Here is a 20,265-nt window from a genome sequence, read left to right as displayed (position 1 = left end):
GAGGATGGTTCAAGTTCAAGTCCTTGGATTCTGCACCCACAAAGGAGACCTGAAGGAGGCTCCTGGCTTCTGGCTTCAGACTGGCTCAGCTCCAGCCATAGTAGCCATTTGGGAAGCGAACCAGTAGATAGAAGACCTCTCTCTCTGTCTCTATCTCTCTCTGTAATTCTGTCTTTCAAATAAACAAAATAGGCCGGCGCCGTGGCTTAACAGGCTAATCTTCCGCCTTGCGGCGCCGGCACACTGGGTTCTAGTCCTGGTTGGGGCGCCGGATTCTATCCCGGTTGCCCCTCTTCCAGGCCAGCTCTCTGCTATGGCCCGGGAAGGCAGTGGAGGATGGCCCAAGTCCTTTGGCCCTGCACCTGCATGGGAGACCAGGAGAAGCACCTGGCTCCTGGCTTCGGTCAGCGAGATGCGCCGGCTGCAGCAGCCATTGGAGGGTGAACCAACGGCAAAAAGGAAGAAGACCTTTCTCTCTGTCTCTCTTCTCTCTCACTATCCACTCTGCCTGTCCAAACAAACAAACAAACAAACAAAATAAATCTTCACAAAAAACCCTATTTATAAAAAAAAAAAGCTACTTGATTAGCTCAGTTAAAAAAAAAAAGAAATAAAATAAATAATATTAAAGAAAGTAAAGAAAAATTGCCTATCTTATCTGAAATATTTAGTGTGTGGACTATATTTAATGTGTGGACTATACAAGTTATCTATCTGAATGAAGCTCTTGTTATCTGAACCCAACCTACCAGCTGTCCTCAACTCAGGGACCAAACATGTTCAGATAATATGGTATCTCTTGGTATTGGAATTGCTGCCATTGGAAGGTAGGAACCTAATAGATCTGAATAGCAAGACATACCTACATTGCTTTATAAAGTATACCTGACAGCAAAAACTCAAAGGAAATTTCAAAATCTTTTTTTTAAAAAATTTATTTAATTAATTAATTTTTTTATTTTTTGACAGGCAGAGTGGATAGTGAGAGAGAGGGAGACAGAGAGAAAGGTCTTCCTTTGCCGTTGGTTCACCCTCCAATGGCTGCTGCAGCTGGTGTGTTGCGGCCAGCGCACCGCGCTGATCCGAAGGCAGGAGCCAGGTGCTTCTCCTGGTCTCCCATGGGGTGCATGGCCCAAGGACTCGGTCCATCCTCCACTGCACTCCCTGGCCAAGGCAGAGAGCTGGCCTGGAAGAGGGGCAACCGGGACAGAATCCGGCGCCCCGACCGGGACTAGAACCCGGTGTGCCAGTGCCGCAAGGCAGAAGATTAGCCTGTTGAGCCATGGCGCCGGCCCGAAATTTCAAAATCTTAAACCCTTCAAATAGAATTAAAAAAAGGGGGGGGGGGAGTATTTATTCTGAACTTTTGCTCAGTCTTTGCCATGTTACTTCAATAGCATTTACCATGGGGTCATGCCTTCCTTCTAGGATAAAGGAATAACTGATGGTGGATCAAAAATCTTTTCGTCTCCTGTGATTACTTGGTCATCTTTAAACTGTTCACATACAAAACTGAGAACAAGAGTCATTTCTTGTATTAAAAAAATGTATTAAAATATGTCCTAAACTAGAAAGTGGGCTGGTGTACATATTTTGAGAAAACAACCTTGTAGTATGGCCAGGAGGAATGAGCTGACTATATAGAAGGTTGCCGGGGCCAGCACTGTGGCCAAATATTGGGTCTCCAGACTCTAATAACTGCTGAGAAATTCAGCCCTAGGTGGGGTAAATTCCACCTAAAGCTAAATATTAGTGAAAAAATTGATAATAAATGAAAACCATGATGGAGCATTAAAAAGAACATTCAAGAAACCAGCATGAAAATAAATGGAATGCTGTAGATTTTCAAGTATTTAATATTAACTATATAATACTTAAAAGGCAGTTATAACACCTGAAGCTGTGCTTCAGTACCTTTACGTTATAAATGCTGGGGTTGGTGCTGTGGCATAGTGGGAAAAGCCACTGCCTGCAGTGCTGGCACTCCATATGGGTGCCGGTTCGAGTACCAGCTGTTCCACTTCCGATCCAGCTCTCTGCTATTGCCTGGGAAAGCAATAGAAGATGGCTCAAGTCCATGGGCCCCTGCACCCACCTGGGAAGACGTGGAGGAAGCTCCTGGCTCCTGGCTTCAGACTGGCGCAGCTCTAGCCATTGCGGCCAACTGGGGAGTGAACCAGCAGATGGAAGACCTCTCTCTCTCTCTCTGCCTCTCCTTCTCTCTCTGTGTAACTCTGACTTTCAAATAATTTTTTTTTTTTTGAAGTAGAATGCTTTGCTTTTCTATATAAAATGAATGTTGGAGAATGGGAATACCAGTAATAGTAGTCTCACTTACTGATATATTGAGGCAACCTTGACAGGCTAGACACACTTTTAAGCACTTCTGATGTAATAACTGAATCATTCCCCACAACTGTAAGAAGTAAATTATCATTCCCATCTTACAGAGAAGGAAGCAGAGCAACTGACAGCTAAGACACAACTTAACAAAATTACAGACTGTAAAGAGGGTCTGGCTTCAAAAGTGCATACATTTAATCACTATATTAGGGGTCGACCCTGTGACTTAGTGGGCAAAGCCACCACCTGCAGTCCTAGCATCCCATATGGGCGGCAGTTTGAGTCCTGGCTGTTCCACTTCCGATCCAGCTCTCTGCTATGGCCTGGGAAAGCAGTAGAAGATGACCCAAGTGCTTGGGCTCCTGCACCCACATGGGAGAACTAAAGGGAGCTCCTGGCTCTTAGGTTTTGTAATGGTCCAGCTCTAGCTGTTGTGGCCATTCAGGGAGTGAACCACAGGATGGAAGACACCTCTCTCTCTCTCTCTTGATGGAAGACATCTCTCTCTCTCTCTCTCTGCCTCTGCCTCTCTGTAACTTTGCCTTTCAAATAAATAAATAAATCTTAAAAAAAAATCACTATATTAGACTGCAAGTATAGATATGCTTTTCGTTTAAAAGAAAAATTTATTAAAAATATTAAGGCTTTGCTGGTGCCGTGGCTCAATAGGCTAATCCTCCGCCTGCGGTGCCGGCACCCCGGGTTCTAGTCCTGGTCGGGGAGCCGGATTCTGTCCCGGTTGCTCCTCTTCCAGTCCAGCTCTCTGCTGTGGCCCGGGAGTGCAGTGGAGGATGGCCCAAGTGCTTGGGCCCTGCACCCACATGGGAGACCAGGAAAAGCACCTGGCTCCTGGCTTTGGATCAGTGCAGTGTGCCGGCCGCAGCGCACCGTCCACAGCGGCCATTGGGGGGTGAACCAATGGAAAAGGAAGACCTCTCTCTCTCTCTCTCTCTCTTTCTCTCTCCCACTGTCCACTCTGTCTGTCAAAAATAAATAAATGAACAAAAATTTTAAAAAATATTAAGGCTTATAATTCTTCTTTTTTTTTTTTTTTTTTTTTTTAAAAGATTTCTTTATTTGAGAGACAGAGTGTTAGAGAGGCAGAGGCAGAGAGAGAAGTCTTCCATCTGCTGGTTCATTCCCCAAATGGCTGCAATGGTCGGATTTGGGCTGATCTAAAGCCAGGAGCCAGGAGCTTCCTCCGGGTCTCCCACATGGGTGCAGAGGCCCAAAGACCTGGGCCATCTTCTACTGCTTTCCCAGGCCACAGCAGAGAGCTCGATCAGAAGTGGAGCAGGGACCGGCACTGTGGCACAGCAGGTAAGGCTGCCGCCTGCAGTGCCGGCATCCAATATAGGTTCAAGTCCCGGCTGTTTTACTTTCAATCCAGCTCTCTGCTATGGCCAGGGAAAGCAGCAGAAGATGGTCCAAGTCCTTGGTCTCCTGCACCCGAGTGGGAGACCCAGAAGAAGCTCTTGTCTTCGGATCAGCTCAGTTCCGGCCATTGCGGCCATTTGGGGAGTGAACCAGCGGATGAAGGACCTCTCTCTCTCTCTCTGCCTTTCCTTCTCTCTCTGTTAAACTCTGACTTTCAAATAAATAGATAAATCTTTTTTTTTTTTTTAAGGAAAAGATTTTATTTATTTATTTGAGAGGTAGAGTTACAGTGTGAGGGAGAGAGAGAGAAAGGTCCTCCATCCGCTGGTTCACTCCCCAAATGGCCGCAATGGCCAGAACTGAGCTGATCCGAAGGCAGGAGCCAGGAGTCTCCCATGCGGGTGCAGGGGCCCAAGCACTTGGGCCATCCTCCACTGCTTTCCCAGGCCACAGCAGAGAGCTGGGTCAGGAGTGGAGCAGCCGAGACTAGAACCAGCACCCACATGGGATGCTGGTGCCACAGGCGGAGGATTAACCCACCGCGCCACAGTGCCGGCTCCAATAGATAAATCTTAAAAAAAAAAAAAAAAAAAAAGGAAGTGGAGCAGCCGGGACTTGGACCTGCACCCCCTATCGGAAGCTGGCACTGCAGGTGGCGGCTTCAACCACTACGCCACAGCACCGGACCCAAGGCTTATAATTCCTAAATCTTAAATCTGTAACTTTAAGACCTTAAGGATCATATTGATCTGTAAAAGCCTCTAAGAGAAAATACCCTCACCATTCAGCTTGTTTTCTTTGCTCTGCCAGTTCGTGCAGTCTCCGAAGGGCCTTTTCTTGTTTCTTCTCATCCTTGCGGGATCTTGAGGAGACATTTCGGGCAAACTCTCTCTGTTTGAGATCTTTTAATCTCTGGGGTAACAAAAAGAAAGGAAGAGAGGGTGGGTGATTTAGGTTACTTGGGGATCTGAAAGTAAAGACTTTAGAATATTTATCCTCTACCAATGGTTATTGTACTAGTGGACACATTTCTACATTCTCTTACAGAAACTGAAAACACAATGGCTGATTACTTTGGGTAACACTTGGGAGTATCTGCATTTCTAATTAGGACAGCTGCTTTATTAGGCAAAATAAAATGATTTCAGAAGCAACAAGCAAATCTGAGAACACTAGGAAGAAAGAAAAGGGACTATTTAATCACCTGCACTTCCAAGATGCAAAACTAGACAAACAGACCATGAGATAAACTGTAATAACACAGGCCAAAGAGAACAGAAAGGGGTTAAGCTAGTACAGAAAATCACCCAACTGAAACATCTTAAAAAGCAATGTACAGCTTACATGGGGAGGTTATCTGAATCAGATCAAATAGAAAACATACTCTCATTTCACCATAAAAGAGGTGTTCTTTTTCAGCATGAACAGAAGTTTCCTGTAACTGTTAAACAAACCCAACAGAGGCCTTCCAATGTCTGACCACTTTCATTTGGTCAGTCTGCTGAAATCAGAGAGTAATATGTTTAGTTTCTCACTCATTAATGGCCCTGAGTGCTAGATTACAATGCCGAGGATGAGAGGGGAGAATAGAGACAAGCTGAAGATGTTATTTAAAATTCAGGTAACAGAATGGGTCTTTTATTCTTAGAAGTTACTGTGTAATTTTCTTAAAACAAAAGAAATAACAACGAAAAAAGAAAAATGCCATGACACACTGGTGACCAAGTCCAGACTTATCTATCTGTGGTGAAGACAGAAATAAAATTTTCAACACACCAGATAATATAAAAAGCAAATAAAACAAAACATATATATTAGCCTATGATTTCACAACAGCATTGGGAAAAGGAATTTGACCCAATATAAAGTGGACATTGCTTTGTGGAAAGGCATGGCGTTCAACAGACAGAGGAATTTTCTTACCTAGTATTTATGAACTGCATTTTGAATCTCTTTGAACTGGGAGGGGGGAAGGGTGGAAAGACACACACACAAAAAGATATACAGCTAAAGACACTAGTAGAAAAACTCACTCTTGTGATCTGGGCTCCCAAATTAGAAGGATTTGCTTTCAATACATCAGCTGAAAATGTCACATCACAAAGGAAAAAAAAGTAAAAAATAAAACAAGAGTGGAAGAGAAAAAAAAAATAAAGCAAGCATTACTACACAAGCTCTCTTAGTGAATCTGTAAACTGTTTTACTGAACAATCAGAGACAAAGCCATCAACTCTAAAAGGGCTGGGAGAAGGGAAGCACCTGTACAACACATACATGTGTACATACACACAGACCGACATGTAACCCCACCTGGATAAACGGAACTATCTATACAGCTTCCAGAAAAAAGGCAGCAAACTGTGGAAAAAGACTACTGCTATCTAAAAGCAGGTTTTGTTTAACATTTACCTTTGTTTTGGGGAAGTTCACGAAACCAACAGCTGGCAAAACTGTTATTGAGGCTAGCAGTCCAAAACTAAACATTTTTATGAAACCACTTCAAGATGGAGGACTAACTATTTTAAGTAAAATAGGAATTTCAATTTCCTCCTGAGGGGAATGGGGCAGACAGTCCTATTGTATGATTATTCTAGACTACAAACCTAGTTTTTTCTTCCCCAAATACTTAACAGGCTCTCTGGCCAAGATTTAAATATACTGTGTGTTTTTCTCTATTTGCCATCTTCTCCCTAGCCACTTGGTAAGCCTGGAAAAGTCCCCTATGCCCAGAAATTTCCTCTCCTCTTACAAATATTTCATCACTTTTATGAGGCATTACTCAAACTATAGGACACTGTCCAAAAGAGCAATTGTTTTATTCCAGTCTGGAGTCTCTAGGTAGTCAAAGCAGCCACTTGATACATCCCTGAAGCTGAAGGACTAGGACTATATCCACAACATCCTGAAGATATTCAAACTGCTACCTCAGGTATACAGTTGGAGGTAGGGACAAAGAAAATGAGATGATGTCAAAAAACAAACAAACAAAAAAAACTACTGCCTCTTCACAGGCCCAGCAAACCAATCTTGGTATTCTATAAGGTATAGCAAGCATTCCCATATACCTTTACAAAATTTCTAATCAAATCTGTGGTCTCAAAAGTAGAACGGGGAATCCCAGAATTCTAACTTTACCCTTACAGACAGGACTCAGCAAACTCTCCCAAATCCAATATGAGTATCTAAGGTCTCTCCAACGAAGACATTCTGAAGACAAAAATGGCAAGACATGGTCAAGGTTCCTACTTTCCTTCACCTAGAATGGATGCCGAAATCCAAGTCTCTCCTTTTTACTTAAGGTCAAACTAATTTCCCTTCACAAAGTTCTTGCTGACCTTCGTAAGAACATGAGATTGTTGTTTGTGAACTGTCATAACAGGGTCTTAGCTCTCACCTAGCAATCACTGTATTTTGCTCTGACTACAGTTATTCTAGACTTTTAGAAATCTGATGTGAGTTTTTTTTTAAAGTCAGAAAAACTTTCCAAGTCATTTCACCTTTCTCAATTCCAGTTCCCAGATTAGAAAAAATGGGGCTACCTATCAAATTTTTGAGATTAAATGTCAAAATAAACATCAAGCACCTAGTAACTCCTAGAAGTTCAATCTTTGGAATCATTCATGCAGTGTATGCAACAGTACAGAGTAAGTCTACAGCAGGGATCAGGTAAATGTTCAGTGAACAATTTGGTTTCAACACTGGATCCTTGATTTTTCCCAAAACAATTTTTTCTATCAATTTAGGAAAGGTAGATATAGAAATATATTCAAGTTATATAATTGGTCTTCCTAGTTATTGCTCTCAGTTGTCTCATGGCTTTGAAAATCTTAAAAAAAAACAAAAAAAAACAAAAAAAACCCACAAATTTTAAAGCTCTTACTTCTGTAGGGAATTGGGTCAAATAGCAAGAATGATGCTGATCACAAACTTCTAGATTTCCCACTAAAAAGGTTCAAGTCTTGGCTACTCTGCTTCCAATTCAGTTTTTTCTTAATGCACCTGGGAGGCAGCAAATAATAGCCCTGCCACCCATGTGAGACCCATATGGAGTGCCAGGCTTCTGGCTTCGGCCTGGACCAGACCTTCCCGTTGCAGACATTTGGGGAATGAACCAGAGGATGGAAGTTTGCTGTCTCTGTTGCTTTGCCTTTAAATAAATAAACTGGAGTAAAGAAGGGCTACTAGGCCTGGCTCACTTGACACTGAATGTTCATGTGAAATTTTTTGTATTTGTACTTCTCTCTTATATTCTAAAGAGGCACACAACTTTAAGATAATATCGTCAAGGGACAACAGAGGAGCAACATGTCTGTCAGAAAAGAGAGTTCACATAAACAGACTGAAAAATTATATGTGTTATCAACACACAAACTCCTGCCAAAGGCTGAGCAAATTCCATACCATACAAAAAACTCAAGTTAGACTCTAATTTGGGACACGGTCTAATCTGAATGGATATAATTAGTAATTTAAGTTGACTCAAAAGCTATGGTTATTACCTTATCTCTGAAAATTATAGTATGCTTTCTGAAGAGCTAATTAGCTTATTTTATTGAACTACTTGAAGCCCATTAACAAAAAAATACATCACATAACATGTTAGTTAAAACATATTTTGATTCAAGGAAAGGAGATTGAATCTCACTCAAAATGAAAGGACTTTAAGACTTTTCCTAAAACTTCACTAGCATTCCCTCCCCACACAAAAACCCTCAAATTTGTAATCTCGCACAGAAGGGAAAGACAATTTCCAATTGATCCTCTGTCACATGGTGGCTGGGATTTCCATTAAACTTCCCAACAGACCAGTATAGAGTGAAGACGTGAGCAAAGAATCCAGTACCTAAAAATACCCACCAATGTTAACTGAGGCTCTTTGGGTTAAAACCACTTCAAAAGGAAGCTTCAAATGGAAGATGTTCTTAAAACACGGCTTAAACTGCAGTAGGCTGGCAGAAAAATGCCTTAAACACCAGCTTCTGCTTACTAATTCTGAACTAACTAAGCCAGGAAAATGAGAAATCTGATAAATCTAATGTGAGTAATAAATCTGCAGAATATAGGTACCAGTTCAAAATCCAGCTGCTCCTTTTCTGATCCAGCTCCCTGCTAACATACCTTGGAAATCCACAGAAGATGGCTCAAGTGCTTAGACCCCTGTACCTGTGTGGGAGACCTGGAAGAAGCTCCAGGCTTGGCCTGGCACAGCCTTGGCCATTGCAGCTATTTGGCGAGTGGACCAGCAGATGGAAGATCACTCTGTCTTTCCCTTTCTCTGTAACTCTGCCTTTCAAATAAATCTTTAAAAAATAGCCTCTTTCTATAGTGGTTAATTTAAAAAAAAAAGATTTATTTAAAAAAAAAAAAAAGAGTTACAGAGAGAGAGCAATTGACCTTCCATTTACTGGTTCACTCCCCAAATACCTCAACAGCTAAGAGCCTCATCTGGTTCTCTCACATGGGTGCAGGACCCCAAGCACTTGGGCTATCTTCTGATGCTTTCCCAGGCACATTAATAGAAAGTTGGATCAGAAGTGGAACAGTCCGGATTCGAACCAGTGCCCATATAGGATGCCAGTGTTGCATGCAGCAGCTTAACCTGCTGCGCCACAGCACCAGCCCCAATGTGGTTACAATTTTTAAAATAGCTATTGCTCAGTCAATAGCAAGAAGCAGCACTGTTTCTGCTAAATTGTGTTTGAGCTGGGAATGAAAGAGACAGTATCTTTATATTTATGCAGTTTTCTCTAAAAATAACAAAGAAATAAGTGTCTGAGTCTAGTAAAAACATTTTTATCTTTTGGTGCCACCCTTCTTTTTTTCTATCAAAACAAAATTCGAGAGGCCAGCATTGTGGCACAGTAGGTTAAGCTGCTGCATGCAACACTGGCATCTCAATCCATCTTCCTGCAAATGAGCATGGGAAGGCAGCAGACGGCCTAGGAGTAGGCCCTTGCCACCCAAGTGGGAGATTCTGAGAGTTCTGGCTCCTAGCTTCAGCCTGACAAGGTCTTGGCTGTTGTAGCTATCCTCCTCACCTCCTCACCGACACTGCCTTTCAAATAAATAAGTACACAAATAATACATCTTTATACACAAAAACAACAGAACTTGCTATCATGAATTTACATTTGGTTAAATATACTTTAGGAATAAGTCTGATTATCTTTCTCAAATATTTTAAATTTTTATTTCAATTTTAAGAATAAATCCATGTGAAAGGAATTTCAGGCTTCTGAAAGCAGGCAGAGTTTAAAGCAAAGTATTACTGATTGCCACTAAAACTTTTGGTCTATATTCACTGAGCTCTGAAAACAGGATTTTGTCTCTTTAAAGCATGAGTCAAAATATTATACATAGTTTCTTTCTCTGACCAGAGAGCAAGCCTATTCTACCAGAACAGTGCCTGACAGTTTTCCCTTAACTAACTCTGTTGTCTGGCACAAAAGATGCTCAGTTAACATTTATCAAATTAGTCTCATCTTTAAAGTGAATTTTCAGGCAAAGAAGCACACTCACACACACACTCATGCATTATCTGTTGGTTATGAACAGAGGTGGGAAACAGAGTGAGTTAGGACAGTAAGCTGCTTGCATCCTGACCTCTTTTCCTGGCTAAGCATAATCGGGCCTCCTTCCAATCATTTCCTCTTATGTCATCAACAATCCTGCATATCAAAAATCCACAGCTGCTTCTCCCCACAGCTTTTTGCCACCTTCTGACAATACAGCATAATATGGGCCTCCTCCCTTTCCCAAATGAGGGAATCATGGTGTGGTTGTTGCCTCGTCAGGGCCCCAAGATTCCAGTCTCAGCAGCTGATGGTTTCGAACCATCCAGGACACCCAAGACATTACCATGCGGTGAGGGAAAAGACCGGGAGAGAACAGAAAGCTCAGTGACAAACTAGCCATGGAAGGACTCTCGGTAATGGCCAAGAAATTCGCGTTTCCTAGACAGTAGATGCAAATTCTTTGTTTTTGGCACATGTGTATCAGTAAGCAATGAAAATTCATTTCATTCATTAACAGAGAAAACCAAATGTCTGGTAACATAGCAAATTAAACACTAATGTCAATTATAGTGAAAAAATGAGAAAAATAAAAGTTTTTTTTTTTGGGGGGGTCAGAGTACTATTGTTAGTCACTTATGACAATACTTACCATTTATGCCTAATTATTCTGCAGCATAACTATTTTATCACTAGATAATCAAATTAATTTGTCATAAAATTATGTCATGTAATACTGATTTTGCTAAGCTCAGGGATTCCACAAAAAGCCTTAGAGATATGGTATATTCTTTAATATTATTAGATATGACTGCTTTAAGGTATTTTTGTACATTTATGTGTATGTTATTAAAACACACACACACATACACACATATACGTAGCATATATTTTCTCTACAATCACTACCATGAAGATTTGGGCTTCTTTTATTTAGCATATTTTCAAGGTTCACACATGTTACATATACCGGTAAATCATTCCTTTTTATTGTCAAATATATTCCATTTTATGGATATGCCTATTTTATCCATTTACCAACTGATACACACTTGAGTTGTTTCTACTTTTTGGCAATTATGAATAATGCTATGAACATTATTGTACAAGTTTTGTGTAGACATTTGCTTTCGTTTTTTTCAGGTATACGTTAGTCATATGATAACTTTTGTCCTCTATGAAAAATCTGAAGGAATTTAACTGACAAGACCTGCTTGAGCCTAATGCAAATTGAACAGGAGCATCCCAGTTCAGAAGTCTCTTTAACAGCATTGTCACTTACAAACTTACTATCACTTAGGGTACTTTAACCTTTCAGACTACAACAGAACATGTAGCCTGATTCTCAAATTTCCACCTTATTGTATCCCTGTGATGAGCTAACAGTTTACAAAGAGGTGAGCCTTCAGCTTAGCAGTTATGACACCTGCACCCCACACTGGAGTATCTGGGTTCAAAATGTCACCTCTGGCTCCTGACTCCAGCTTCCTACTAATGCAGACCCTGGGAGGCAGTGGTAACTCAAGCAATTGGGTTCCTGCCATCTGCATGTGAGACGTGGAATGAGTTCCTAGCTCCCGGTTTTGGCCTGACCCAGCCCCAGAAGTTGTAGTTATTTGGAGAGTAAACCAGCGATGGGAGCTCTGCCTCTCCCAAATAGACAACTTTTTTTTTTAAAAGCTCATAGAGCTGGCATTGTGGTGTAGTGGGTTAAGCCTTTGCCTGTGATGCCAACATCCCATATGGGCACCAGTTCATGTCCCAGGTAGTCCTCTTCTGATCTAGGTACCTGCTAATGCACCTGGGAAAGCAGAAGATGGCCTGAGTGCTTGGACCCCTGCCACCCATAAGGGAGAGCTGAAAGAAGCTTCTGGCTCCTGGCTTTGGCCTGGCCCAACCCCAACCCCAACCCCAACCCCAAGCCCAGCCATTGTGGCCATATGAAAGATATCTCTGTCTCTCTTTCCTTCTCTATAATTCTTTCAAGTAAACAAATGAATCTAAAAAAAAAAAAAAACAAAAAAAAACCCAAAAACAAAAAAACACACACACAAGGAAAAAAATGCAGAACATGTATGAGGTAGAACCATTTTTATTCCTACTGAGATCTTGTGCCAAGATGAAGAAAGTTAAAAGCACAAATAGGAAAAATCCTGGTTTACCCTTACTCATAAAAGCAGATAAGTTCCTCAAGCAGACATAGATTTTTCCAAGGTTAACTATGTTGTGACTGTTAAGTCTTAGCTATGGAGGTTAGCATTGTGGAGCAGCTGGTTAAGCCAGTGCCTTGGGATGCTGGCATCCTATGAGTGATGGTTTGAATCTTGGCTGCTCTTCTTCTGATCCATCCTTACTAGTGCTCCTAGGAAGGCAACAGAAGATGGCCCAAGTGCTCGGGCCCCTGCCACCCATTTGGGAGACATGGATGAAGCTCCTGGCTCCTGGCTTTGGCCTGGCCCAGCACCAGCTGCTGTTGTCATTTGAGTAGTGAACCAGTGGATGGGAGACCTCTCTCTTTCCCTTTATCTAACTCTGCCTTTCAAATAAATACATTTTCAAAAAAAAAAAGGGGGGGGGGGGATTGTGCTGGATCAGAAGTGGAACAGCCAGGGTTCAAACTGGCACCCATATGGGAAGCCAGCATTGCAGGCAGTGGCTTTACCCGTTACGCTACAATGCCAGTGCTGAAATGTACTGTTTAAGTTGGTATTTTTGAAGCTTTGGTATTTGTAAGTACTTTATGATGTTCCCAACTGGGTTTTACATCTTGCCAATAATCACTTTATGGTTTTCTAAGGATAAACAGTCTATAAACTCCCAAAATAGTACTAATGGAACATCTTCATTAGAATCTCATCTTGGTGGTTTCAATTCTTAGAAATGTCAATTTTGGGGGACTGGCATTGTGGCATAGTGGTTTAAACACCACTTGCAACACCGGCATCCTATATTGGAATGTGGGCTGCTCCACTTCTGATTCAGCTTCCTGCTAAATGCACCTGGGAAAGCAGTGGAAGATGGCCCAATTACTTGGGCCCCTGCCACCAAGATGGAGTTCCAGGTTCCCTGCTTTAGCCTGGACCAGTTCCTGCTATTGTGGCCACCAGCAGATAGAAGATTTCTCTCTCTGCCTTTCAAATAAATAAATCTTAAAAGAAAAAACAAAAAATAAGTTATTTATAAAATTTTTTTTTTTTTTCTTTTTGACAGGCAAAGTGGATAGTGAGAGAGAGAGACAGAGAGAAAGGTCTTCCTTTGCTGTTGGTTCACCCTCCAATGGCCGCCGCAGCCGGCGCATCTCGCTGATCCGAAGCCAGGAGCCAGGTGCTTCTCCTGGTCTCCCATGCGGGTGCAGGGCCCAAGGACTTGGGCCATCCTCCACTGCCTTCCCGGGCCATAGCAGAGAGCTGGCCTGGAAGAGGGGCAACCGGGATAGAATCCGGCACCCCAACCGGGACTAGAACCCGGTGTGCCGGTGCCGCAAGGTGGAGGATTAGCCTGTTAAGCCACGGCGCCGGCCTATAAAAATTTAATCCTAGAGTTACCTTCTGTCATCTTGCCTTTTAACTTACTTATATGTTCTTTCCTTACTAAATTTCAAAGCCACACTTAAAAAGAAATCTCTTAGTAGAGGTCCAATTGATTTTTTGATGTGTATTTGCCCTAGTGCCACATATCTGAAGCATACTGAATACTGTAAACTATCCTAAGAGGCAATTTTAGTAAATAGTAAAACCTCAAGTGGAAAGTGATTACTCCAAACTTTAATGAAGTCCTGGTGAAGTTGAAACAAGATCATTCCTTCCTATCATCAAAGAATTTCTCAGAAGACACTTTAATTCAGAAATGTTTCATTTTTAAGTAATGAGGAAAACTCTAAAACTTCTGTACCTCACTGATATATGTTACTGACTCAAATAATCAACTAAGACAAAGTAATGCCATCAAGAAGCAGCTACAATAGTTAAGACAAAGTTAGCTAAGTCATGTGTTAGTATATTTCTATTCTGTACAATGTAGATGAGAAGTCAGCAGTGGCTGCTATAGACGTCATCTGTTTGAATCCAGCTATTTAATGTTCAGAAGAGGCATGCAGGGGCTGGCACCGGGACGCACTAGGTTCATCCTCCACCTGCGGTGCTGGCATCCCATATGGGCACTGGGTTCTAGTCACAGTGGCTCCTCTTCCAGTCCAGCTCTCTGCTGTGGCCTGGGAAGGTAGTGGAGGATGGCCCAAGTCCTTGGGCCCCTGCACCTGCGTGGGAGACCAGGAGAAGCACCTGGCTCCTGGCTTCGGATTGGCGTAGCTCCAGCTGTTGCAGCCATTTGGGGAGTGAACCAACAGAAGGAAGACCTTTCTCTCTGTCTCTCACTGTCTGTAATTCTACCTGTCAAATAAATAAATAAAATCTTTGAAGAGGCATGTGTGGTGGTGCAGTGGGTTAAGCCACTGCTTAGAATGCCCATATCCCATACCAAGGTGGTTGATTCAAGTGCCAGCTACTCTGCACTTCTGATCCAAATTCTTACTAATGCACCTTGGAGATAGCACCATAATGATCCAAGTACTTGGTCCCTGCCACCAGTGTGGGAGACCTGGATAGAGTTCCTGGTTCCTGGCTTCAGCCTGGCCCAATCCTAGGTGTGGTCTCATTTAGGGAGTGAACCAGCAGATACAAGATCTCTGGATCTCTCTCTTCCCCTCCCTCCTTCTCTCTCTGTCATTCTATCCTTCAAATAAATAAATGAATCTTTATTTAAAGTTCAGACAACTACTACTTTTATTCATCACTGAAATAGACCTTCTATTCAATAAAACTTGTCTTTTTAGAAAATGTAAAAAGTACAGGGGTTTTCAGAATACTAAGGCAATTTTAAAGAAAGAAGAGGCAGGCTAAAAGCATTCTTTCCGCTGAGATATAGATTATTTCAGAAAATTGAGGGAATTTCTGAAGCTATTTTATAGCAGTAAATTTTGATAATCGGATTATACTAGTACAGATGGAAATCGCAAGCAAGTCGGTCCCAACACTACAGTAAGGTGTGAGCTTTTCAATGTGCTACTTTCCTAGTGTTAATCAGAACCCAAGGGAACCTGTGTGGGAAGGGAGGAAAAGTACAGGCCTGGGTTACAAACTCGAATATTTAGAGGTATTTGGCAGGTAATGTAAGTTACAGATTGTTATATGAAAACAGGAAGGAGAGATCACTGCTAATTAGAGAGTGCGCATAGAGACAACAACTACTCAACTGTAGCCAACTGTTTTGATGAAAAGTAGGCCTAGCCAGTGCCTCCGCCTTGCAGCGCCGGCACACTGGGTTCTAGTCCCGGTCGGGGCACCGATCCTGTCCCGGTTGCCCCTCTTCCAGGCCAGCTCTCTGCTGTGGCCAGGGAGTGCAGTGGAGGATGGCCCAAGTGCTTGGCCCTGCACCCCATGGGAGACCAGGAGAAGCACCTGGCTCCTGCCATCGGATCAGCGCAGTGCGCCGGCCGCAGCGCGCCAACTGCGGTGGCCATTGGAGGGTGAACCAACAGCAAAAAGGAAGACCTTTATCTCTCTCTCTCACTGTCCACTCTGCCTGTCAAAAAAAAAAAAAAGAGAGAGAGAGAGAGAAATGTAGGCCTAAAGTAGTCAGATATTTTTTCAAGACAAGCCAAATACAGAATTATGTAATATCTCCCAATTAAAAAAAAAAAGGAAACCAATTGACATTAAAGGGGGAAAATGATGACCTCATGAATACCAGACAAAATGTATCAGAGACACTTTGTGTTAACTCTGGTTTGTGTAACAGAAGGGACCCTTAGTGGCATAAGTAGAAAAAGATAAGACTGGAAAAATCTGGAGAAGGTAAAAAGGTACCAAGAAAGAAAGCAAACAATAAAGACAGAGAAAGAGTTAAAATTAGGCACCAATTCTTAAACGTGGTGCTACAAATTTACTTCTGGGAAAAAGAACATTCTTTGGAGTTTGAATTTTAGGTCCTTTGAAAATCTACAGAAAATAGTTTACATTGCTGTGTCCACGAGCTTTTAAAAATATATGCAAAAAATGAAAAAGGCAAGGAGGTAGGAAGGGAAAAGTTTCAGTTTCAAATTTAACTCCAAAGCCAAAAAGGTAGAAGATGATCAGTGTTAATGTTTATTGAGCACTCAGGCATGTCAGAACGAATTTATACACAAAGAAATCATAGATTGGATTATCTCTTAGGGAATGGAAAGGTTTACTCTTGGAGATTTCAAAATGTGTTAAAATTGATCATTTGAAGACTAGGGTTAAACTACTCAAGAGTCAAAGTGTCTCATTACTTTTTTCATTTTTGAAGATTAAGCTGAGTCTTAATATTTTGCATTAATGACTTCATAAATCTTAGAAAATCTGAGAAAAATTAGTGAATAGGGAGAGGCACATGATACCTCCCCACAAAATCACTATGAATGGGATTGTGTGCGCTTAATAAAGACAGGGTATGCTCAGGATTTCGCCTAAATTAGTAGTTTACCACTAACATAACAGATTATTTCTCTGACAAATTTTAATGGTAAAAATTTGAAAGAAGATGCAAACTAGGGATTGCTAATATAGGGGTGGAAGTACTTACCTATTATCTCAGATTCATAATAATCCTGTGTGCCTTCCTGGAAGACAAGACAGGGTGTCTTTATGACTTTAGCACAAGAATTTGGAAAAATGGATGGTCCATTTGTACGGTAATTTCATGTCCATCAAAGAGGAATGAAAAATATGCCCTACCTCCTACTAGAGCAGGGGTGGGGAATGTCCAGCCTGCAGGCTGTGTAAGACCTGTGAAATCATTTGGTCTGCTCCTTACAGGACAACTGCAGGCTAATTTTTAAGTTAATTTTGTATGGCCTGCAAATGATGTAAATTTATATATCCAATGGCCCTTGGCAGAAAAAAATGTTCCCCACACCTGTGCTAGAGGATATTTAGCTGTGTTGTACCAAGGTCAATTAAGGGTTCCTTAGAATTCAGAGTGCAGAGAACTGAACTATAAAAAATTTAGTAGTGTGCTTTTTTGTTTATATATTAATATAAGTACTGTTTGGAGAGTCTCTTATTTGCATTAAGACAGAAATATGAAGATGAAAAGGCCTACATTTCAAGCAAATGAAAAACTACCAAAAAATAAAAAAAAAATCTGTTCTTTTTCAATACCTATGATGAGCTCTTGATTAAGGTGAAGAAATAAACTCAAATACTTCCATTTAATCAGACCTGCTAAACATTTTCCCCAGACCAGAGATCACAACTATATTCTATATTAGCGGATATATAGCCCATGAGTTCTCCATAAGAAATCCTTAATTTATTTTTATATTGATGGTAATCTACAAAAGTAGTAAGTATATATTCTGGATTCTCTCTAGATGAGCATTTAATCCATGTTTACAGCATAACTGGGCATGTAACATGATAATGATTTGGTTGTACTAAGCGAAGGTCAAATGATATCATAGCTTCATACATATTTGGAAGTTTTCCAGTAGTTCTAATATAACAGGGTTTCTCAACCATCTGGAACCAAGTAAGTCTTTGTTTCTAGAGGCATTCCTTAGCACTGCAGCATGTTTAGCAGCACACCTCGCCTATGTCTACAAGACGCCCACAGCAACACCCTTCTAGTTACGACAACTGAAAATGCCTGCAAACACTGCCAAGTGCCCCTCGGGGCCAAATCTCCCAAGTTTGGAAAACCACTGCAATAGAGAAAAGTAGTGAGAGAAACTGAGTCAACGTAAGATACACAGAATAATAAACACGTCAAATTCAAATGACCCACAGCTGAAACAATTTCTACTTCACTCAGGTTGAGAGCAAGATCACAAAAACTTTCTCATCCATCACACTAACTTAATGCTGTCAATGAGAATGTTATTAGTTCTGTACTTTTGTTCAGATTTAACTTGGATATCTATTTTTCTTTAGTAGAACTTTTCTCCTTAAAAGTTATTTTTCAAGTTTGAGACAGTTTTCCTGGTTTGCTTTTTTCTACTTCAAACTTAATTCAGAGACTTCTCAACGCCTAAAAACATAACCTTTCTGATTTTTTTTTTCTTTTTTTTTGCACAGGCTATCAGATACTTTTTAATGCAAGAAAATTTCAAGAGCCCAAAAAGGGGGTTATGCAGTTAGATGCTAAACATCTTTGTTATTAATTCTCTGAAAAATTATAAATACATTGAAAAACTAGAAAAGTTACTACATAGGTAGTATTCACTGTTGTATTTTTCTTTCTTGAAAGATGACTCTTCGAAGGAATACAGTAATCGTCAATGTCTTATCCATATATACGCCCTTATAAATTTCTCCTTTGAATCAAGTACAGCTGACAATACATTAAAACAATGTCCAAAGGTATGTAATATGTTGAAAAACTGTGTTGAACACAACTTTTTAAGTAGAAGACTCTTACACTGATTAGGTATGGTTAAATGTGGACAAGACTGTCACAAACAGTAACACAATCAGCTCATAAATTTTCTCTATAGTATTAAGGGTAAAACTGGTCAAATCTTGCCTTTTACCTGTGCACTGAAATCTTAGTTGGTTTGGAAGACGAAAGAAAAGTTAAAAAAAAAACAAAAAACAAAACCTTGGTTCAACAAGTCCAGGATACCCTTCCAGCAGTGCTCATAAATTCTGTAAACATACAACTATTTCACTCCCCAAATACCTAGGAAGTTATGCAAATGTAACCCCATAGCAAGAAGACCAAAACCCTTAATAAAAGACAGAATTATCCTACAAATCTGAAGATTCATTTCTCCCTTCTAAAATCTCCCAGAATTATTGCCATCTTCTGTACACCAGTACCTAGGGAGGTACAAGCTGCTTCTCCAACCCAATTAAAACAAAAAGACTGCAAAGAAAGTGTAATTAGTTTCTCAGTTCTTCACCAAGCAGCAAGAGAATTTTCTGTTTGAGAGAGCACCTAATTTTATTTTCCTCCACAAGATTTATCCTCTTTCAAAGCATACTGAATAACGAAATGACTTACTGATAAGAAACAGTAGCCAATAAAGCACAAACTCTTAGAGAAGTTGAAAAGATAACATTCTGGTATAACTCCTCACCATTTAACATGCTTAGGAAAGGGGAGAAATAAAAATAAAACTCCCAGTAATCTTCAGCTAAATTATCAAATTAAATAAAAATTTAGAAATCACTCAAAGCCAAAAACATTATACAAGATTTATGAAACACACAATTCTTTCTACTTGAAAGAGTCAGAGGGAGGTGGCAGGGAGAAAAAAGGCATGTCTATGTCAGGATTTCTGCCACTGGAAAAAATCAAGTGTGTCGGATGACCTCTAATAAAGATTGGCAAACACAAGAAACCACAGAAAGTTCAATAGTTTTCACAACAGATAAAGTATCTTTTTTGTTTGTAGCAAGTAACTACTCCTCACCTGCTTGTGTGCATGGTCATAGGAGTTGATATGGTTGTCAAATTCCTGATGCTTCTGATATTGCTTATCACAGAGTTCACAGTAAAAGTTGGCTCTTAGGTCTTCCAAGGCTTTTGCAATTGCCTTCTCTTTGTCAACATAATCCTGTAAGAATCACAAAACATAAAAAATGAACTTCACAGAATTTAAGGTATTATAAATTAGCCTTCATTACCTGAGAAGAGAATTTTCACAAAATTTAGTGTATGAGAAACAGCCAGACAAAAGACAATTTGGTGGCAATTTGGTGGGTTAATGTGTGTGTAGTTGTACTAACATTAGTTTTATTCAGATTAACAGATGTTTAAGAGTTTAATTTCAGAGCTGGTGTTGTGGGACAAGTTAAATCATAGCTGTGACACCAGCATTCCATGTTGGAGTTCTGGCTGGAGTCCTGGCTGCTCTGCTTCTGATCCAACTTCCTGCTAATGTGCTAGGGAAAGCAGCGGAAGATGGCCCAAGTACCTGGGCCCCTGTTACCCAAGTGGGGGAGACCTGGATGGAGTTCCTGGCTCCTGGCTTCAGTCCACTCGAGCCCCAGCTGTGGAGACCATTTGG

General features: G+C 40.9%; 1 protein-coding gene across 4 annotated transcripts in view; it reads right to left on the bottom strand.

Annotated features, from left to right (window-relative positions):
• GPATCH8 (G-patch domain containing 8) overlaps positions 1-20,265 on the bottom strand; it is a 104,176-nt gene that overhangs the window by 5,656 nt on the left and 78,255 nt on the right. For all 4 annotated transcript variants that reach the window (XM_062215622.1, XM_062215624.1, XM_062215625.1 and 1 more), the window contains 2 exons: positions 19,669-19,812; positions 4,502-4,632 (listed from right to left, as the gene is read on the bottom strand). In XM_062215622.1, coding sequence (XP_062071606.1) covers positions 4,502-4,632; positions 19,669-19,812 — 275 coding nt within the window. The remainder of the gene's footprint in view (positions 1-4,501; positions 4,633-19,668; positions 19,813-20,265) is intronic.

The sequence above is a fragment of the Lepus europaeus genome, chromosome 18 (assembly GCF_033115175.1).
Source record: "Lepus europaeus isolate LE1 chromosome 18, mLepTim1.pri, whole genome shotgun sequence".
In the NCBI taxonomy this organism is placed as follows: Eukaryota; Metazoa; Chordata; class Mammalia; order Lagomorpha; family Leporidae; genus Lepus; species Lepus europaeus.
The sequence above is the reverse complement of the archived record's forward strand: the minus strand, read 5'-3'. Positions and strand labels throughout refer to the sequence as shown.